The 22924-nt window shown below is 42.7% G+C and overlaps 1 protein-coding gene across 1 annotated transcript in view; it reads left to right on the plus strand.

Annotated features, from left to right (window-relative positions):
• Nucleotides 1-4635: 4635 nt before the first annotated feature.
• eif3ea (eukaryotic translation initiation factor 3, subunit E, a) overlaps nt 4636-22924 on the plus strand; it is a 117895-nt gene continuing 99606 nt past the window's right edge. The window contains exons 1-2 of the mRNA XM_060922285.1: nt 4636-4747; nt 5151-5268. Coding sequence (XP_060778268.1) covers nt 4658-4747; nt 5151-5268 — 208 coding nt within the window. The 5' untranslated portion in view covers nt 4636-4657. The remainder of the gene's footprint in view (nt 4748-5150; nt 5269-22924) is intronic.

The raw sequence follows: 22924 nt of genomic DNA on the forward strand, positions 1-22924 counted from the left end.
TATACTCACAGTCAATAAACTATATGGTTTTGAATGGTGATGTTGGTTTTAATTTGATAATAATTTGAAATAATACAGGTAAAACTAAATCTTTGATGTGAATATTCAGAATTTGCCAAAAATTCTGCAAATTTGTGGAAAAACGGCGGCTTGATCTGGGACATGATAAATGATTGACTACATCGCATTCTCTTAAAAAGGCTGTAGTCCACTGAAAAGTCTACAGTTATCACTAATTGTATTTTAAGTTGTAACTTTATACACCTAAGGATTGGTGCGCTCACAGAATAATCATAACCATAATAAAACATCATGCAAAATATTTGATCACCATCATAACTCCATTTCCCGCAGACCCAAAACCAATACGATCGTGTGTTTTGATCTAAACGGAAAGCCTCAGGGTCAAGGTCACGATCTCACCAAAAGTAGTAACTTAAAATCACTACACCATATAAAAATTTAGTTATAAATCGGTGATTTTGTTTTTTAAAACGAAAGCTGAAAGTTAGGTATAGAATATGTTTCTTACAGAACGTGTTACAATGGTAGCTGGTCTTGTATGAATTTCTGAGCTATAAAATGAGTTGTGGTCTATTTTTTACCGTAGCGTGTTATTTGTGTGCGGGGAAGGACACACGTTAACAATTTGCATGTGTAGAATGGAATTTTCCACTCCAACAGTTAGAAGTTGATCGTGCTTCCATTTGTGGTCTCTCTGTTACGTGGGTGATCTGTTCGGACGTTATCACTGAAAAGGTGAGTTTTGACAGTTTTATTTTGTTTTAGTCTTGCAGTATAAGGCAATAGAATGTTTCTTTTTCATCTTTCTTTCATATTTCGTAGTGTTTGCATATTTTTGGCCAATATTTTGCAACCATGGTCGATTTAGATCGAACTTTTGATAGAATCTTTTTGCCCCGCCCCCACCTCACGCTCCATCCAGTGTGGTAGTGATGTCCCCATGCTCGCGCGCCGCAGCAGAGACCCGCACAACCTTCAGCCGGTACAGTCGCTGTTCTTTTACCACCGCCGTTATTCTCATCTTTCCGGTGCGTTCTTGATTTTTCCATTGTGTCCTGTTTCGCCATATCAAACACCCAAAGTGTATCATATTATTCATATTTAAGTGAATAATCAATTCAGTCATCATAATTTGGCATTTTTAACCCAAGCACTCAAAAAGAGGAAATTTATTCAATATTTTCACTCATCTGTGAAGGAGGGCCTTTAATTCTTCATGATGGAGTTATTTTATATGTAAATCAATTTTACAAAAGCATTTGAATTGTAATCAAAAAAATTTCCACACTGGAGGCCAGATAAAGCAAGATACTTTATTCTTATTAAACATGACAAAAAATAGTAAAATTAGAAAATTTATTTTTTGACCATAATGTCCCAAATGAGAGACCAGTTTCTGAGACGGACCCATATATATTCAGAAGGAGAAGGTAAAATTCATATCTTCACACCACCATGTATTGTTCTTTATATTATATAAATGCATCCACCAAAAATGTAAGTTAATCAAAATAATTTTAATTTTGAACCTGTTCGCCATTTTGACATTGCGCATCAAGTCAGTGGGAAAACCCTGGGAGTGACATCACTGGAGTGAAATATCAGGAAATAGGTCACTTAGATCCGTGATGTATTTCGTATGAAAAATGCGAGTTTTCAACACGAGAAGATAAACTTCATATCTTCCAGCCAACGTGTGATTTTCTTTTTATTATCCAGACACATTCACAAACAAAAAGTACCCAAATTTATCAAAACAATTCATCAATTTTCTCACAAGTGACATGTAGAGATTTAAGTCACCATTTTGGTTCTCCAAGTCCAAGTCAAGTCAAGTTTATTTGTAGAGTGCTTTTAACAACAGACATTGTCACAAACCAGATTTCCAGAAAATTAAAGATTTTAACCATGAGCTAAATTTTATCCCTAATTTATCCCTAATGAGCAAGCCTGTGGCGATGGTGGCAAAGAAAAACTCCCTCAGATGACATGAGGAAGAAACCTTGAGAGGAACCAGACTCAAAAGGGAACCCACCCTCATCTGGGTGATAACAGATAGTGTGATTATATCTCTATGTCCCGGATATAGCTCGTATGAAAAATACGAGTGGCATATTTCCCAGAAAAACACTTGTGTCCATATACGCCAAATACACCCCCCCCCCCAATATTGGGACTCCTTTACCACAAATTACTGGATCAGAGTGGTGTGTCATGGCGGCGATCAGCCTGTGGCATTGCTGAGGTGTTATTGAAGCCAAGGTTGCTTTGATAGCGGCCTTCAGCTTGTCCGTATTTTTGGGTTGGGTGTTTCTCATCTTCCTCTTGACAATATTCCATAGATTCTCTCTGGGGTTCAGGTCAGGTGAGTTGACCGGCCAATCAAGCACAGTAATATCATGGTCAGCAAACCATTTGGTAGTAGTTTTGGCACTGTGGGTAGGTGCTAAGTCCTGCTAGAAAAGGAAATCAGCATCTCCATAAAGCTTGTCAGCAGATAGAAGCATGAAGTGCTCTAAAACCTCCTGGTAGATGGCTGCATTGACTTTGGGCTTGATAAAACACAGTGGACCAACACCAGCAGATGACATGACACCCCAAATCATCACAGACTGCGGAAACTTCACACTGGACTTCAAACACCTTGGATTCTGTGCCTCTCCACTCTTCCTCCAGACTCTAGGACCTTGATTTCCAAATGAAATGCAAAATTTACTTTCATCTGAAAAGAGGGCTTTGGATCACTGAGCAACAGTCCAGTTCTTTCTCTCCTTAGTCCAGGTAAGACATTTCTGACGTTGTCTCTGGCTCAGGAGTGGCTTGATATTAGGTGCCAGCCTCAGTCCACTCCTTGTGAGGCTATTCCAAGTCCTTGAATCGGCTTTTCTTGACAATCCTCTCAAGGCTGTAGTCATCCCTGTTGCTTGTGCACCTTTTTCCAGCCAGCCTTTTCAACAATGACCTTCTGTGGCTTACCCTTCTTGTGGAGGGTGTCGATGATCGTCTTCTGGACAACTGTCAAGTCAGCAGTCTTCCCCGTGGTTGTGTGTACTGAACTGAAAGAGATACACTGTATTTATGCTGTTTGAAGAGTAATATACTCAAACTTGAAATGAAATTTTCTCATATTTTGAGATTTTTTTTGCACTGTAGGCCATAATTATCAAAATTAATATAGGAAAATACTTGAAACGTTTTAGTTTACATATCGTGAGTCTGGAATATATTAAAATTTCACTTTCCGAAATAATGGGCGGCATGGTGGTGTAGTGGTTAGCACTGTCGCCTCACAGCAAGAAGGTCCGGGTTCGAGCCCCGTGGCCGGCGAGGGCCTTTCTGTGCGGAGTTTGTATGTTCTCCACGTGTCCGCATGGGTTTCCTCCGGGTGCTCCGGTTTCCCCCACAGTCCAAAGACATGCAGGTTAGGTTAACTGGTGACTCTAAATTGACTGTAGGTGTGAATGGTTGTCTGTGTCTATGTGTCAGCCCTGTGATGACCTGGCGACTTGTCCAGGGTGTACCCCGCCTTTCACCCGTAGTCAGCTGGGATAGGCTCCAGCTTGCCTGCGACCCTGTAGAACAGGATAAAGCGGCTAGAGATGATGAGATGAGATGAGACGTTCCGAAATAACTGATGGAAAATATTGAACTTTTTACAAGATATTCTAATTTTTCCAGGTGCACCTGGATATCACAATTGGACAAATGTAGTCTCATCTCATCTCATTATCTCTAGCCGCTTTATCCTGTTCTACAGGGTCGCAGGCAAGCTGGAGCCTATCCCAGCTGACTACGGGCGAGAGGCAGGGTACACCCTGGACAAGTCGCCAGATCATCGCAGGGCTGACACATAGACACAGACAACCATTCACACTCACTGGAACACTGGAACACCCGGAGGAAACCCATGCGGACACGGGGAGAACATGCAAACTCCGCACAGAAAGGCCCTCGCCGGCCACAGGGCTCGAACCCGGACCTTCTTGCTGTGAGGCGACAGCGCTAACCACTACACCACTGTGCCGCCCCTAATAATAATAATAATAATAATTTTTATTATTATTAAAAAATGAACAATTAAATAATATGAGTAGTAGTAGTAGTAGTTTATATAAATGAGCTCATCTTAACACTGTATGTTGTTCAGAGAGCAGAACAAAACCATCTACAATCAGGAATACATTAGATTAGATTGGATAGAACTTTATTGATCCCTTTGGGTAGGTTCCCTCAGGGAAATTAAAATTCCAGTAGCATCATTGCAGGACAACCAGAGAACAGAAATAGAGAAAAACTTCTAGATAAATTAAATTAAAGTATTTGCATATACAAATATAAATAAGAATAAGATATGGGGGGGTCCAACAGAAGAGGTATTGCACATTGACATTATATTGCACATTCTCCAGTATTGCTGATTGTCAGGCTAGGCTACTGCTCCTTCCATTGTAAATATATGAAAATAACAACCAACTGGCATATTAAATAAACATAATATCTAAATATTCATCGAAATTCGACGCAAGACAAATTTTCCTGCTCTCTTCGTTTCCCCTCAGCACTGAGACTTTTGTGAGCTTCCTGAACTAATAAAGTTCTATTGTTTTGAACCGACTCCTTTTCCGCGGCCAATATGGCGGAGTACGACCTGACTACAAAAATTGCCCACTTTTTGGACAGACATCTCGTTTTTCCTTTGTTGGAATTCCTGTCTGTTAAAGAGGTCGGTATCTAGTTTGTGTTTTTGACTTCAGGGTGTTGTGCTGGCGGATTTCTCCCCACTCACAGTCGGTGTTTTAAACACGTGTGCGTGGCTTCTGGATTAGCCAGCTAGCCGATAGCATTAGCTCGCTAGCATGATATATCTAGTGAACTAACCCCGGGGATAACATGGCTCACGCTAGTTTTGTATACCGTCATTGTTGTTACTGAGTAAGATAATAATCATCACTGCGCGCTCTTAATTGTTTATATTGTGTCAGAAGCGTGTAATGAAATAATCTGACTGTCGACTAATCACATATTAGCATCTGGATTAGCGGACATGTGTCTTTCATGCCTCGGTTTCGATGTGCAGATTAATTTCCTGTTCAAATGTATTGTTTACTCTGTTATTATCACAACAGATCTACAATGAGACTGAGCTTCTCCATGGGAAACTTGATCTTCTCAGCGACACCAACATGGTGGACTTCGCCATGGACGTGTATAAGAGTTTGTACCTTGATAAAGACATCCCTAACTGTGAGTATCCTTACACACACACACGCCTTTCTTGTTTGGATGGATATGTTCTGATTTTTTTTTTTTTGAAGTGGAAGATTTATAGCTCATCTCATTATCTGTAGCCGCTTTATCCTGTTCTACAGGGTCACAGGCAAGCTGGAGCCTATCCCAGCTGACTACGGGCGAAAGGCGGGGTACACCCTGGACAAGTCGCCAGGTCATCACAGGGCTGACACATAGACACAGACAACCATTCACACTCACATTCACACCTACGGTCAATTTAGAGTCACCAGTTAACCTAACCTGCATGTCTTTGGACTGTGGGGGGAACCGGAGCACCCGGAGGAAACCCACGCGGACACGGGGAGAACATGCAAACTCCACACAGAAAGGCCCTCGCCGGCCCCGGGGCTCGAACCCGGACCTTCTTGCTGTGAGGCGACAGCGCTAACCACTACACCACCGTGCCGCATATTATTTATATATATATATATATATATATATATATATATATATATCTCATCTCATCTCATTATCTCTAGCCACTTTATCCTTCTACAGGGTCGCAGGCAAGCTGGAGCCTATCCCAGCTGACTACGGGCGAAAGGCGGGGTACACCCTGGACAAGTCGCCAGGTCATCACAGGGCTGACACATAGACACAGACAACCATTCACACTCACATTCACACCTACGGTCAATTTAGAGTCACCAGTTAACCTAACCTGCATGTCTTTGGACTGTGGGGGAAACCGGAGCACCCGGAGGAAACCCACGCGGACACGGGGAGAACATGCAAACTCCGCACAGAAAGGCCCTCGTCGGCCATGGGGCTCGAACCTGGACCTTCTTGCTGTGAGGCGACAGCGCTAACCACTACACCACCGTGCCGCCTATTATTATTATTATCATTATTTGATATTTCTGTCATAACTCTGCCACATACTACTTTCTTCATATCAGGTCTGGATACTGATAGGGTGAACTCATCTCATCTCATTATCTGTAGCCGCTTTATCCTGTTCTACAGGGTCGCAGGCAAGCTGGAGCCTATCCCAGCTGACTACGGGCGAAAGGCGGGGTACACCCTGGACAAGTCGCCAGGTCCTCACAGGGCTGACACATAGACACAGACAACCATTCACACTCACATTCACACCTACGGTCAATTGATACCCTGTCCACACTAGGGATTTTGTACCGATACGAAACTACTTTCGTACCGCAACACCTGTCCACACTAGCAACTATACCGGTACTGTAGCGGTATAACTGTATCGGTACGAAACCCACAAATGTATGGGTTTCGTATCAGTGCTGTAGTGTGGACAGATGAAGCGGCTCTGGATCCATACAAATATAATGCGCATGCGCAAAGTCACACACCTCAATCGATGTCTTCGCTGAATAAAATAGTGAAGAACGGAGATTCGTTTTCTTTGTTTCTTTCTCAACTGCCTCGCGCGTTTTATACGATTCGACTGAATAAATAACCACCAGAAATACAGACTGTACATTGACAACAAAAAGCACACACACATTGCTTCATCCGCCATATTCTCGGAAGGAAGTTACTCGGTAACCACGGAAGCATTTCGCGCACGCGCATTTCAACTACCGTGAAAGAAAACCGCAAACATTTCTTGCTAGTGTGGACAGATGCACTAAACTGTACCGGTATACTTTCAGGGATGAGAATTTTCCACCGATTGGCGGATTTCCGACTTTTTCAGACCAAAATGATCGTTTTTGTGATGGATGTAAATCCGTTGAGAAATTTTTTTTGGGGGGGGGGATTAACAATCTGTGGTCACCTTATAACGCAGACATCCCAAGTCTCCCGGAAGTTCTGGGAGTCTCCTGCGTATTGATAGAAGCGAGCAAGAGCATGCACGCACAACATTAAGGTCTGCATCACGCATCTTAGAATGTGCACGCGCGAGGGAGACTGTGTGCAGTGTTGCCGGATACTGCTGACGTTTTCCAGCACAAAATATGTTCAAAACCTGCCAAAATGCACTTAAAACCACCCAATCTGGCAACACTGCCTGTGTACCTGTTCATGTAGCACATGCCAGACAAAGAGCATCTTGATTGGGTTACTCAGCAAAATAAGCCAATCAGCTTTCAGTGTGGGCGGGCTTTTATCTCTTTTCTCGAGGACCGGAGTTTGCAGTTGTATTGAGTCAGTGCAGCCTACAGGATCGGCATGGCAGAGAGGGAGCGCGCGCCCCAAAAAATATATATCAATTACACGTCATATACAAGTGTGTATCTTTTTATAAATGGGGTTAGCTTATCTAATGTAGCATGTTGGGGAGAATCATAGTATCATATCTATATTTCTGATGAAATTTTAAGTATGATAGCATGTATAACTCTCCTACTTATTGCTCATTTCATAGGGGGACGGAATTGCCGGCATGTGCCGCGCGGGAGCGTCTGCCCAAACTTTTTAGGCCGAGATGAACTTATAGTTTTTGATTTAAAAAAAATTTCCAATATGTAATGCCAATTGTACATGCCTGTTCTTTAATTCAAAATCACCATCTCGATCTTCAAATTGACCATATGGTATCTGTATCACATTACACAACATCCTGTCCAGATAAAACCTAGTTAGTTCACACAACAGTTGAAAGGGAAGTGATGAGTGATGTTGAATGTTGCCTGCTTAATATGCAAGAGCTCCTGCTACCATGATAACATCAGAAGAAAGCTTAAGAGAATTATATGATAGAACTTTTTTCTGGTTTGCACTTCATTTTAAAGGATTAGAGTATTCAAAGACATGAATAGCTAAAATGCAGAACTATAATACTGTAGAGCTCGTTTATATTAAAAGGTGCATTGATTTTTTTTTTTTTAAATCATCAAATGTGAATTGATTAAAAACAAGTCTCTTGTACCATATTAATCATTTTCACCTGGGAGTCCACCAAGAAGGGGAATTTATTTGCAAATAAATTGCAAATTTTTGCTGATAAAATTAATGGTTTTGGGGTAAAAAAAAAAATAGACAAAAATCATTAGCCCCATGCCCCGTTTTTTTCAGACTTTTAAAATATTTTTCATTCTCATCCCTGATACTTTGTATCGATACAGTTATACCACTTTCGTACCGGTATATATGTGAACACAGCATTAGAGTCACCAGTTAACCTAACCTGCATGTCTTTGGACTGTGGGGGAAACCGGAGCACCCGGAGGAAACCCATGCGGACACGGGGAGAACATGCAAACTCCGCACAGAAAGGCCCTCGTCGGCCACGGGGCTCGAACCCGGACCTTCTTGCTGTGAGGCGACAGCGCTAACCACTACACCACCGTGCCGCCCGGAAGATTTATATTTGGAGCTTTTTGTTATTATTTTAAAGGGACACACTCTTCAGGGTTCCACACTGAATCTTTCACAATTCCACCAGATGGACAAACCTCAGAACCCTGAAAGCTGGATTTCCATTGTGTGATTTTTCAACACGATTTAGCTGCTGCATTATAAAAATCGCAGCTTTTAAAGGTTCTGAGTGCAAAGTTGAATTCTAGGCAAAAACGTTCTATATGTCTAGCTGTTGGAGTTTTGAGATGTTTCGCTGCTGCGCACACAGAGTATCCTGTGTGTAAATCTTTTGCTGAGGTAAAAAGCGTCCTGTGTTTTACAATTCCGGAGAGTGCCAAAGCAAGTGAGCACCAATATCGCGTGACCACCGTGGGGCGTGTAACCTACTTTTAACTAAAACAAGTCGTCACGGGCAAACATGGCGGACTCTCATTTTCGCTCTCCTGTGAGCTAAAAGCCAACAGGAAAGGAAAAGGAAAGCCTGCCTACTGGGTGTAACTGCAAGATAGAGAGGTTAAATGATGTCATCTTTCTGGACAGATACAGTGGTGCTTGAAAAAGTTTGTGAACCCTTTAGAATTTTCTGTATAAATATGACCTAAAACATCAGATTTTCACACAAGTCCTAAAAGTAGATAAAGAGAACCCAGTTAAACAAATGAGACAAATGTATTATACTTGGTCATTTATTTATTGAGGAAAATGATCCAATATTACAGATCTGTGAGTGGCAAAAGTATGTGACCCTTTGCTTTCAGTATCTGGTGTGACCCCCTTGTGCAGCAATAACTGCAACTAAACGTTTGCGGTAACTGTTGATCAGTTCTGCACACCGGCTTGGAGGAATTTTAGCCCATTCCTCCGTACAGAACAGCTTCAAATCTGGGATGTTGGTGGGTTTCCTCACATGAACTGCTCGCTTCAGGTCCTTCCACAACATTTCCATTGGATTAAGGTCAGGACTTTGACTTGGCCATTCCAAAACATTAACTTTATTCTTCTTTAACCATTCTTTGGTAGAATGACTTGTGTGCTTAGGGTTGTTGTCTTGCTGCATGACCCACCTTCTCTTGAGATTCAGTTCATGGACAGATGTCCTGACATTTTCCTTTAGAATTCGCTGGTATAATTCAGAATTCATTGTTCCATCAATGATGGCAAGCCGTCCTGGCCCAGATGCAGCAAAACAGGCCCAAACCATGATACTACCACCACCATGTTTCACAGATGGGATAAGGTTCTTATGCTGGAATGCAGTGTTTTCCTTTCTCCAAACATAACGCTTCTCATTTAAACCAAACAGTTCTATTTTGGTCTCATCCGTCCGCAAAACATTTTTTCCAATAGCCTTCTGGCTTGTCCACATGATCTTTAGCAAATTGCAGACGAGCAGCAATGTTCTTTTTGGAGAGCAGTGGCTTTCTCCTTGCAACCCTGCCATGCACACCATTGTTGTTCAGTGTTCTCCTGATGGTGGACTCATGAACATTAACATTAGCCAATGTGAGAGAGGCCTTCAGTTGCTTAGAAGTTACCCTGGGGTCCTTTGTGACCTCGCCGACTATTACACACCTTGCTCTTGGAGTGACCTTTGTTGGTTGACCACTCTTGGGGAGGGTAACAATGGTCTTGAATTTCCTCCATTTGTACACAATCTGTCTGACTGTGGATTGGTGGAGTCCAAACCCTTTAGAGATGGTTTTGTAACCTTTTCCAGCCTGATGAGCATCAACAACGCTTTTTCTGAGGTCCTCAGAAATCTCCTTTGTTCGTGCCATGATACACTTCCACAAACATGTGTTGTGAAGATCAGACTTTGATAGATCCCTGTTCTTTAAATAAAACAGGGTGCCCACTCACACCTGATTGTCATCCCATTGATTGAAAACACCTGACTCTAATTTCACCTTCAAATTAACTGCTAATCCTAGAGGTTCACATACTTTTGCCACTCAGAGATATGTAATACTGGATCATTTTCCTTAATAAATAAATTACCAAGTATAATATTTGTATCTCATTTGTTTAACTGGGTTCTCTTTATCTACTTTTAGGACTTGTGTGAAAATCTGATGATGTTTTAGGTCATATTTATGCAGAAATATAGAAAATTCTAAAGGGTTCACAAACTTTCAAGCACCACTGTAACTAAATCATTTTAGCTAGTGCTTAGCTATCTTAGCCTGAGAATGCATGGGCTCGACTCCACGGAAGTGAGTATGGAGTTATAAACCTCATGTTTTGATCTTGCAGATAAAGAAATAACACAAAAGCAGTAACAGAGAAAAGATATTCGTCTTTTGTTTCACGGCTCTATTCGCGAGCAATAACCACAAATTGCATACCTGCAGATCAGGATTCTCCAAGGTTGATTCTGAGTCACGATGTTTTCTGTATGTCGCCATCTTAGTGTGACCCAGTACGATAATGAGTTAAAGCTCCTCGCGTTCGTCTGTTTCCGTAGGGTCATACTGTTTACCTCAAGAGAGAGGATATTCAGTCCCAAAACGGAGAATAGCGACCCTCAGCACATCAAAATGATCACATCTCATCCGCATGATATTGTTCTTGCGGGACATGGGAAAATGCCACGCACAATAAAATGTTTAAAATATAATAATAATTCAAATGACTTTGCAGTCAGTTCCTTTTTTTAAATAAATTCTCCGCTCATGCATTGTGATCTGCTGTCTTCGGCCCTGTTTACACTCGGTTTTAAAATGCGTCTTGGGTGATCGGGTCACAGGTGGACAGCTGAGACACTTCACCGTTTACCTACTGTGTCTCATTTAGCTCCAAGACGTCCAGTGGACCTCTTGTATTCAGATTTCATTACTGCCTCCATCACCTCTGCTAGAAGGTCAAAGAGTCCCGAGCGTTGCTGCCAGATTCGGTTGTAGCGTTTTCTTCAGACTTCCTAGCAATGTCCTCATAAACAGACCGGTTACGATGGGAGTTGTCTAGTTTTCTTTGGAATGAACCTTCTGCCTAAATGGAAATTAGGCATGTGGTTTCACTTGCGCTCCAACTACGTACAGTACTGTGGAGAAGTCTTAGGCACCCGATTTAAAAAAAAAAAAAAATTTTCTCTTCATACAAACTTTGTGATAGATTTCTATTTTATGACTTCTACATTATCGAGTCAGTCCAGTAACATTTTAGAGTCCAAACGTTTGTTTTCCAACACAAAATTAAATGGTACAGGAAAAAACTGTTTGTATCTGAGCAGCATATTACATAACAGAGCACTTTTCAGATTAAAAAAGAAAACAGAATGAAGGCTGCTGGGTTTTGGTGCAAAATGAAGACGCGAGTGTGACGGTCAAAGTGTCCAGAAGAACTGGGGCTGCTTCTGTAATGCTGTGTTCACACTTATACCGGTACGATAGTGGTATAACTGTATCGATACAAAGTATACCGGTACAGTTTAGTGCATCTGTCCACACTAGCGAGAAATGTTTGCGGTTTTCTTTCATGGTAGTTGAAGTGCGCGAAATGTTTCCGTGGTTACCGAGTAACTTCCTTCCGAGAATATGGCGGATGAAACAACGTGTGTGTGCTTTTTGTTGTCAATGTACAGTCTGTATTTCTGGTGGTCATTTATTCAGTCGAATCGTATAAAACGCGCGAGACAGTTGAGAAAGAAACAAACGAATCTCCGTTCTTCACTATTTTATTCAGCGAAGACAGCGATTGAGGTGTGTGACTTTGCGCATTATATTTGTATCGATACAGAACCGCTTCATCTGTCCACACTACAGCGACGCGCTACAGTACCGATACTGTACTGGTATGAAACCCATACATTTGTGGGTTTCGTACTGATACAGTTATACCACTACAGTACCGGTATAGTTGCTAGTGTGGACAGGTGTTGCGGTACGAAAGTAGTTTCGTATCGGTACAGGGTATTAGATCTCGTCGTCTTCCGCTTATCCGGGACCGGGTCGCGGAGGCAGCAGTCTCAGCATGGAAGCCCAAACTTCCCTTTCCCAGACACCTCGGCCAGCTCCTCGGGAAGAACACCGAGGCGTTCCCAGGCCAGCCGAGAAACATAGTCCCTCCAGCGTGTCCTGGGTCTTCCCCGGGGCCTCCTCCCGGGGGGACATGCCTGGAACACCTCCCCAGGGAGGCGCCCAGGAAAGAGATGCCTGAGCCACCTCAGCTGATTCCTCTCGATGTGGAGGAGCAGCGGCTCTACTCCGAGCTCCTCCCGAGTGACTGTGCTTCTCACCCTATCTCTAAGGGAGCGCCCAGCCACCCTGCGAAGGAAACTCATTTCGGCCACTTGTATCCGCGATCTTGTTCTTTCGGTCATTACCCAAAGCTCATAACCATAGGTGAGAGTTGGAACGTAGATCGACCGGTAAATCAAGAGCTTCACCTTTTGGCTCAGCTCCTTCTTCACCACGACGGACCGGTAAAGCGACCACATCACTGCGGAGGCCGCACCGATCCGCCTGTCGATCTCACGCTCCATCCTTCCCTCACTCGTGAACAAGATCCCGAGATACTTAAACTCCTCCACTTGAGGCAGGACTTCTCCACCAACCTGGAGAGGGCAAGCCACCCTTTTCCGGTCGAGAACCATGGCCTCGGACTTGGAGGTGCTGATTCTCATCCCAGCCGCTTCACACTCGACTGCAAACCGCCCCAGTGCATGCTGAAGGTCCTGGTTTGAAGAAGCCAACAGGACAACATCATCCGCAAAAAGCAGAGATGAAATCCTGTGGTTCCCAAACAGGATTCCTTCCGGCCCCTGGCTGCGCCTAGGGTATTAGACGCTCAGTAAAACCTACAGCTCATTTCCTTATAAAACTGTACTCACTGTACCTGAGACTACTATTTTTTTTTTCTTTTTTAAAGCAAAGGGTCGTCTCATACCATCTATTGACTTTTTCATTTATTATGGATTACTGCTGTTTAGTATTAACTTTTTTTTTAATGTTGAACATTTCATTATTTAAGCCATTTTTGTTCTACAGCATTTCTCTCCGTGTGCTCCCCTTTTTTTTTTTTTTTTTTTTATTTATTTCCTTTTTTGAATTTTTTTTTTTTAAAGCATTGGTATGCTGTCACCAAAACAACCACCACACGCATTGCATTGAAGTATTGCCCTCCTTGTCAGGGACACATTAGTGCTTATACTCCAAAGATACCTGGTGAAATGTGTCCCAGCCCACCCCTGCAATTAGTTTGATGTTTGGCTCACAGTGCGTCGTTTACGCTTGTATTCAGCGCTGTCCACTTGTGAGCTCATCCCCAAAACGCATTTTAAAACCAAGGTGTTAGAACGCATAAGGCGACGTGCTCATTCAAGGCTGATTTTGTGCAACTCCGACCAAAGGCAGCATATGCTAAAGCTCTGGGAATATCAGGAAACATAATCTTAGACTGTAACATCTGCTACAACATGTGTTTTAAAAAAAAAAACAAACAAAACACCAGTAGGATGGCATAGGATTACACAAAACTCAAAGAACAGCTACACATATGGGAGCGTCAATAACGCTTACTTAACATAAGGAACAAAGACGTGAATATCTAATCACAAAGTCTGGAATGGCATTGACTGACTATAAACCTTGAAAATAAAAATCGGAACTTGTTTCTGAGGCATTAGAGTGGGACAAAAGCGCAGATGGGGGCAGGTGGGAGTGATGGGAGGGTGTAAGCAATAATAATTGCATAGCAAGCTATATTGTGCTGCTTAGTCCAATGCCATGGTTTTCCCCAAAGCGTTTTAGCGTATCGGGCCCGATACGCTTGGTCTGCCTGCCGATACGCTTAGTCACTTTAGTTAAAATTCGATACGCTTAGATTTATACCGATACGTTAAATTTAGTAATTCGATACATAGGAGAGCAAATAACAGATCCATTTACATACTGATTGATATTTGTGTTAAACAAGCGGTCTTTTTTCCCCCCAATGTTTGTGTTGATTCTGTCAAAGTAATATGTCCGCGTGGTATGATGTAAACAAACTGTAATCTGTTGGCTGTGTCAAGATCACGTGTTCAAACTGTCCAATAAAACCATCGAAAGAAAACGTCAGACATCCCGTAAGTTTCCGATTCATTATGAGCGATCTCATTGGCTGCCGATGTCATCCCGCACCAGACGGACAAAGCCGACTGATTTTAATCACAAAAGTTTGACCTCGTCTATTATCATTATGGCTTCGATCAAAGATTGGTTGACCAAATGTCAACAAACCCACATGAGTGATGGCGCACAAAACCAGACAACTGTCACGACAACGATGCTTATCGTTATTATTTGAAATTATGCTACATTTGACACTTATAAACACATTCATGAAGAGAATTTAAGTACATAATCTTTCTGCAAACTTAAATGCATGAATTAAGTTTTTTTTTTTTTTAAATACACTACCGTTCAAAAGTTTGGGGTCACCCAGACAATTTTGTGTTTTCCATGAAAAGTCACACTTTTATTTACCACCATAAGTTGTAAAATGAATAGAAAATATAGTCAAGACATTTTTCTGGCCATTTTGAGCATTTAATCGACCCCACAAAATAATGTGATGCTCCAGAAACTCAGCCCATGTTTACATTAGACCGTATCAGCGGATCATCAGATTAACGTTTTTAAAACGATTAGTGTGCACACAGCAACACCAATACACGGATACGCTCGGCTCCGCAGGCATCCTGCGCTCCAAATCACTCCGCCCTGAACAGCGAGTGCCCTCTGGAGGGTGTGCACTCCGGCCCTGCGCAGCTCACAGAGCGCGCGAGTGAAGTGCACGAGCAGTGATTCGGGACTGAGCCGCTGTGTGTGTGATCCCAGCGCATATCACTTACCACTTGCAAGTGGAAGGATGGCAAGCCTAAAGACAATCATAACTACACAATGGGCAGTATTTGCATCAGTATTTGCAGTATTTTCATACTTTTATACTCTTTAATGAAAGGTGATACAAGGCGGAAGTCCGCGCCGTTTTTCAGCTGTCGCGTCACATGACCAACGCCAGCGAATCAGGAAGGTGGATGTCACAGTGACGTTGTCCAATGACGACGCCAGCTAGAGCTCAGCACAGCGTATCCGTGTATTCTCAATGTTTACACAGCACCGGACCAGACACGATCTGGATTGAATACGTGGACCCTGGCGGATTCCCGTTTCCCGGCGTTTCCAGGCGGTTTAATGTAAACGGACAGTGCATCCGCGAAGAAAACGAGACAGATACGGTCTAATGTAAACTTGGCCTCAATCTGCTCAAAGGAAGGTCAGCTTTATAGCTTCTCTAAAGAGCTAAACTGTTTTCAGCTGTGCTAACATGATTGTACAAGGGTTTTCTAATCATCCATTAGCCTTCTGAGGCAATGAGCAAACACATTGTACCATTAGAACACTGGAGTGAGAGTTGCTGGAAATGGGCCGCTATAGACCCTTTTCACTCACGTGACCTTCGTAAATGCGACCGCCATTTTGGACATGAAGAAATAACGGTTTATGGCACAGACCCTTTCGGTTCTCGCTCATCTAGCTGCTACAATGACTGCTTAGACTGCAACAATAATACCTAACACACATTTAAGTATCCGTCGTAAAGACGTGAAACTCGTCGAGCGACGAGTGTGTTCATTGATAAGCTAACATAATCTAAAAGTAGACATACCATCACACTGCCCTGGCGCTGTGTACAGTTTACCTTCTCTGGTTTGTGCACTCACTATTTGCCATTACTTTCTCCAACCCAGTGTTCGAACTATGCCGATATTTTTTGGGGGTCCCTTTTTTTCCCTTGGCGGGGGTGCTTGCGCTTGCCTCAGAGCGCGGATCTCCAAACACATGAGAAGCCTATCTTGCGCACATATCACGCGGACTCCACACCTCCACACACGCATCGCATCTGAAGTCATAACTCATCAGGGGAAATCGTGTCCGCATTAGTTTCAGCATATGGCAGCATGAAGGCTGCCTCTATTTCCTACAGACGTGCTAGTATTTGGCCATTATTTAGTTGAATAAAACTTAGTTTCACATGGCACGCTGCTCAGTTTTGTACAGATATGTGTAAACACATATTTTTTGTTACTCGGTGAAAAATAGATGGCGGAAAATCCTACTCCAGACAGCGATTTGCTGACGACGACCGGCTACTTTTTTTTTTTTTTTAAAGCTTTTTTTGGGGGGCTTTTTCCACCTGTATTGGATAGGACAGTGTAGAGACAGGAAATGAGTGGGAGAGAGAGATGGGGAGGGATCGGGAAATGACCTCAGGTCAGAATCTAATCCGGGTCCCCGGATTTATGGTACGGCGCCTTATCCAACTGAGCCGCCACCCCCCCCCCCCCCCCCCCCCGGACCGGCTACTTTTGAGATCTCTGCAGCATATAAAGTCTGAGACCACATTGGAAAATCTGGGATTTTTTTTCTTCATGAAATTGGAAATAAACAGAAGGTTTTAGAACCTTGAAGTATTTAAAACAAAAAAGTAAATTAATATTCAGAATTCTGCACCATTTCCAGGTCTGGATTGAAATATAAGCAAATTTGTGATACTGATCATCAGCGAACAATTTTAGCACCGGACACTCAGTCCACGACCGAATAAAACAAGCACGGCCCAAGAAACAGTCTGATCGATCGGTTTATGTGTCAAATTGTTTCAAGTAATGAATAAATTGATCAGAAATAGAGCAAAAGTTGTCGTCTTACTGAATCGTGGTCTTGTTTTGATTTGCCGCCGTTACTGGACGGGTCCCCGATCACATCACCGCCTTATTTTCATTCCACACGTTGATTTATATTTTTCGCCGAGGCGGGTACCCGATCGTAGAGCCTTATTATATTTCAATCTGTGAACCGATTTAGTTTGTCATTCTGATTTGGCGGGAAATCATGTGCTCTGTCTTCTGCTATGCTGACGATACCACCTTTTTTTGACAATTTTTGCGCAATTTGTTTCGAGAGATTTGGATTCATGTTATCCAAAAAGCCCTCAAGCTCTCCTGACAAACAAAAACAACATGAATATGAGGCAGAAAGAGAATGGGTTTGCCTCCGTGATCAGCTCCATCAGAAGTTATTATCCATTTCATATGAAGTCAAATGATGATGAACCCTAAAACCCTCCTATGCTAATATCAAACAACGCCGAAGTCCTCATATCCATGTATGGTTTCCTAGCTAAGGGTGCATTCAGTATCGCATGTGGGAAATGTGCATTGTGCAGCTATCTAAGGGTGTTTTCACACTTGGTCCCTTTCAGCCATCTAACGGAACTCAGATCGATGACTCAGCATTTTTTGCGCATATGTGAACACTCCAACCGTACCCAGACCCCTTTAAAGCGAACCGAACTGAGACCACCTCAGGAGGTGGTCTCAGTACAGTTCGCCTAATCTGCGCATTGTGAACAAAAAGCGCACCGGGTTCACTTCGCCTTTTTCACTGGAGTTTAACCTTCTTCGTTTGCCGTAGTTGGTCACGTGACTGTAGCAGGGAAACTCAACTTCCTTTTGCAACTTACCACAGCCGCTTTACAGTTCTCTGAACTTACTGACTGATGAGTCGGCCACAATAATATAACTATATATATATATATATATATATATATATATATATATATATATATATATAAAATCAATTTATTTTCCTTAATCCGCACTATTTTGATCAAAGAATACAGCAGGGCAAGCATGGCAGCAGACATTTTGATTCAAGAGAAAATTACCCAGAATTCCGTGCACTGGGGGTCTGAGGGCTCTAGAGGACCTGGTGCGAACAGAAAGAGGACTGAGGCTCCATCAAAGCTTAACTGGACCAGAAAGAGAACCCAGTCCTCTTTGTAATAAATTCACAGTGTGAACACAAAAAGAACTGAGTTCTTTTTCTGTTGGTCCACTTTTTGGTCCACTTAAAGAGGACTGAGTCTGGTTCCTTTAAAGGGGACCAGGTGTGAAAACACCCTAAAGCTAATGCATGCTACATCTCCATTAAAGATTACTAGTGAACACCATGAAGCACATGCACCACCACACCTGTTACCATTAGAATCTGGGAATATGTTCCAAGTCGGGTAGCATCTCCCGTCAGCACACGCGTACATAAAACGGCGTTCCCCCTGGGTTCTGAAAAATATTCTCCACCTTTTTTCCTTGAAAAATCAAGTCAGAGAAGTATTCTTCACTTTTTCTTATTTGTTTTTTTTCATCTAGTCTGTTTTTTTTTCTTTCTTCGTTACTGACTTATCAAAGTGGACTTGATACAGGTTTATACCAACCAAACTGGTGCAATTCAAATATTTGTACAGCACATTTGCAGGGGGGCCAAACTAGAAAATTATAAAATTTGTGAGGGCCGGAGGGGCAATTGACATAAAATTGATATCAGCTAAAGGCAATTAAAATATACTATACTAAGGTACATAATATATGAAATAAAATAAGGTACATTATTCTTTTTCTTTCCTTTATTATGAAAGCATTCAACACATTCAACAACATGTTGTAATGATTACAACAAAAGCTTCCCTAAGTGTAAAACTGCAAATGCAAATACTGCATAAGACCTGGGGTGATGATAAGTATATTGAGGGCCCATTTACACGAGGACGCTGTCGGGTAAAAACGACTAAATATTTTATCGGAAGTGCCTTTCGTCTACACGGGGACGGCGTTTCCGAGGCTGAAAAACGGAAAAAATTGAAACCGCCTTCCAGAGTGGATAAGTTAAAAACAGCCCCCGTTGCATATCCGTCTAAACTACCCAATACGCGAAACTCTGCTCGGATCTGCTCACGTCGGGTACGCGTTTACGTCATACATATGTCATATACTGTACATGCCAGCCCGGGAAGTAAGAAAGTAAGTAAAAAAGTAAGAGCATGTCTGATTACATCGATCTAACGGACCTTCAAGCTGCTCTGGCAGCTTTAATAAACGTCCAGGAGTCCTTCGAACATCTATACCGAATCTGCACATATACCGTTAATGAACAGAGGCGGGTATAGTATGCTCTTACTTTTTTACTTACTTTCTTACTTACCATAGTCAGAGTAGTCAAAGCTTTCGCGGCGCAGATGTGCAGATCAGACAAGACGGAAGATGTTGCGCATGCGTGCAGACATAGCGGAGGTCTTTCACAGCACCACCTAGCCGCCTGGCATGCACATCCAATTGAATTCCACACATTTATGCGTCACCGTATAGACGCAGATTTCCTCCTTGAAAACGGTCGTGTAGACGCGGAAAAAAGTGAGAACGAAAACGGACTTCTGCGTTTTTGTTTCAGACCGTCCCCGTGTAAAGTGGGCCTGAGAAATATACACAGCTTTTACCCTTAAAACAGTAAACATAAGTAATAGCTTATATAACAAATTCAGACAATCAAAATAAAGCTGCCATAAGTGCAAACTGCAAGTGCAGTTTCAAGTATCAAATCTTATTTGGGGTGATGATGATAACATTCAAATATCCCTGAAAGATACCTTTAAAACAGTACACATTTTAAAACGAGATCAGCATTTCGAGTGTACAGTAAGTAAGTACAAATCTGCTAATTAAAACAATATGCGCTGTAAACATACTCTTGATGGAAACTAACTACTAACCAGAATAGTTTTTTCCTGCTTTAGTTTACCTTATTTATCAGTGAGCTCTCTCTTGTTCTGTGCAAAAGCCACCAATTGCACGCTGACTTTGTTCCAAAGAAGTTAGCAGTCTGTCTATTCTCCTTCGTCTCTCCTCGGAGCCCTCTCGGTATTGCTCAGAAAATGAAGCATGTTTTGTTGTAAAATGTCTCTTCACGTTGTACTCTTTGGCCACAGCTACAGATTCGTTGCACAATAAACACACAGGTCTATCGCTTGCCATAGTTGGCAAAGTAAATAAGTACTTTTCAGTCCATTCGCTTTGAAATTTATGGTTTTCTCTGTCAACTTAGCGATGTTGCTTGGACAGCGCCATGGTGCCGCTGCTGTAGCTGCATGGAGTGTGTCGCATCGCGAGAATCGGCGAGAATGAGTGTTTATCACCATGGAGACGACCTGTACTCTGGTCTGTGCCAGAGCGGTAGAGAAAACTGTGCGCCGCGGCAGTAACGTAGATATGTGTTTTTTGTTTTTTAAAAATCTGCCGCGGGCCGGATTCAATTTCAGTCTGGCCAATTTCGCCCCCGGGCCGCTATTTGAATAGGCCTGTTGTACAGCTGCAGCTAGACCTCTCCATTACATATAAACTTTGGGCTCCACTCCAGTCTGATGAGAGAGACTTGATTTTGGGGACCCTGTGCACCATCAAGCTCTTTAGTTTGAGCTTACTGAAGGTTATTTTAGCAGGGCATTATTCAAAAGAGAGATTAAGGCTACGTTCACACTGCAGGCTGAAGTGACTCAAATCCGATCTTTTCGCCCATATGTGACCTGTATCCGATCTTTTATTGACAATATGAACGACACAGATCCGATTTTTTTCAAATCCGACCCAGGCCGTTTGGATATGTGGTGCTAATTCCGATTCCTATCCGCTCTTTTCATATGCGACTTCAGTCTGAACCGCCAGGTCGCATTCATCCGACTTGCACGTCATCAACAAGCCACAAACGTCACTATTCTGCGCTGAAGTAGGCGGCGGGTCTCTCAAAAAAAGTTACAACAACATGGCGCATAATCACGGGCGCAGATAGAGGGGGAGACGGGTGAGATTCGTCCCACCCAGATTTAAATTCACCTCGTTCGGTCCCCCCCCACTTATAGGGAGGAAAAAACGTCTATACTGTCTTTCTTTGCATAAGGCAAACCTCACGGAAAAATCAAAAGACTAATTACCATTCAGTTTATTGAGGTGTACAGCAGTGTATACATAGTTGCAACAACTCACATAAAACAAAACAAAGACTGATATTCGGTTGGTTGAGCTGCGCAGACTGCACAGGTTGCGAGCTCGAACTTGGTTGCTATGGTTACTAACAAGTTTGACAGGCATATCGGGGTTGGGGTTGGTTTGCTGGCAGCTTTGTCCCCCCAGTTTTTTGTCCCCCCCAGTTCAAAAAACGTATCTGCGCCCCTGCGCATGACATCAGTGCGAGGGACGCTTCGGGCTGTGAAGGTTCTGAATCTTCTCAATGGAAGGACGCAGAGGTTAGGGAGCTGATTTCCATTTGGGGGGATGCAGCTATTCAAGCTAGATTGGATGGGTCATACCGCAACCGGGCGGTTTTACTTCCGTAAACACTGGCCATGCTCACTGCGTGTGACGTCGTCGTATCCTGCAATGCGCATGCGGAACACTTTTAGGTCGCTTTTCGTTCATACTGAGGATCACATACAAGTCGCATATATTTGTTAATGTGAACGACCTCACAAAAAAATCGGATTTCACAAAAAAATCGGAATTGAGCATTAAGCCTTGCAGTGTGAATGTAGCGTAAGACTCCCCTTACCTTTTATTTCAGCACAAAACTTGATTTACAATTGAACAGGGTCAAGAAGAGTCTTGGAACAACCAACAGTGAAGGAATCTGATTTTCCCGTCGATTTACAAACCGAACACTGAATGACACCACGGTTTACATCATACATTAGCCATGGGGACTCAACACACCACTCCCCCTGAAACATAGCTCCCTTCAGTCGCTTGCTGGCTGACAGCACTTTCACTTTTTTTGGTTTTGTTTAAACCAACCCCGGATTACTGATGCTGTCCGATGTGCTCGGGGACAGTCGGGGCTCCGAGTGTGCCTCCCCCGTGGCTGTTTCAGCCCTTAACTCATCTTCAGTGCTTGAAGAAGCCTGCTCAAAAACTTAACCGGTGTAGACTGCATCATTGTTCACTTCACGCAGAGATGATTACACCATCACACCAGGCCAGTTAGGATGCGTTGCAATTGGCCAAAAGCTCGGCGCTCATTTGGTCATCGTGTTGTCTTTTTTTAAAATTAAATAAAAAAAAAAAAAATGTTATTGCTCACAAGCACGTGCTCATTGTTTACACTCTGGCTTTTCTAGTAAGGGATTTCTGGAAAAGATGACTGATGATAATGATAAAGATGACAAATACATTTGTCACTGTAACAACTGCTAGTAATTTTCTCTTCGTCACTGATGGATTATGTTCGTCAGTGACAAGTGTGATGAGTGCCAGCAGGAATCCTGATAAAATACCCATGGCAGTGTTATGCACTCGCCTACAACCAAGGAAAAATAAACCATAATTAGGCAATAACCCGAATAAATAACACAAGGTATGTCGTACATCGGTAATAATAAAAATTTGCATTTTTAAATTGCGTTTTCATTTGAAAATTTGTGTTTTTTACATTAAAACCCCCCCCCCAAACAAACACGGAAATGATCA

The sequence above is a fragment of the Neoarius graeffei genome, chromosome 5, assembly GCF_027579695.1.
Source record: "Neoarius graeffei isolate fNeoGra1 chromosome 5, fNeoGra1.pri, whole genome shotgun sequence".
In the NCBI taxonomy this organism is placed as follows: Eukaryota; Metazoa; Chordata; class Actinopteri; order Siluriformes; family Ariidae; genus Neoarius; species Neoarius graeffei.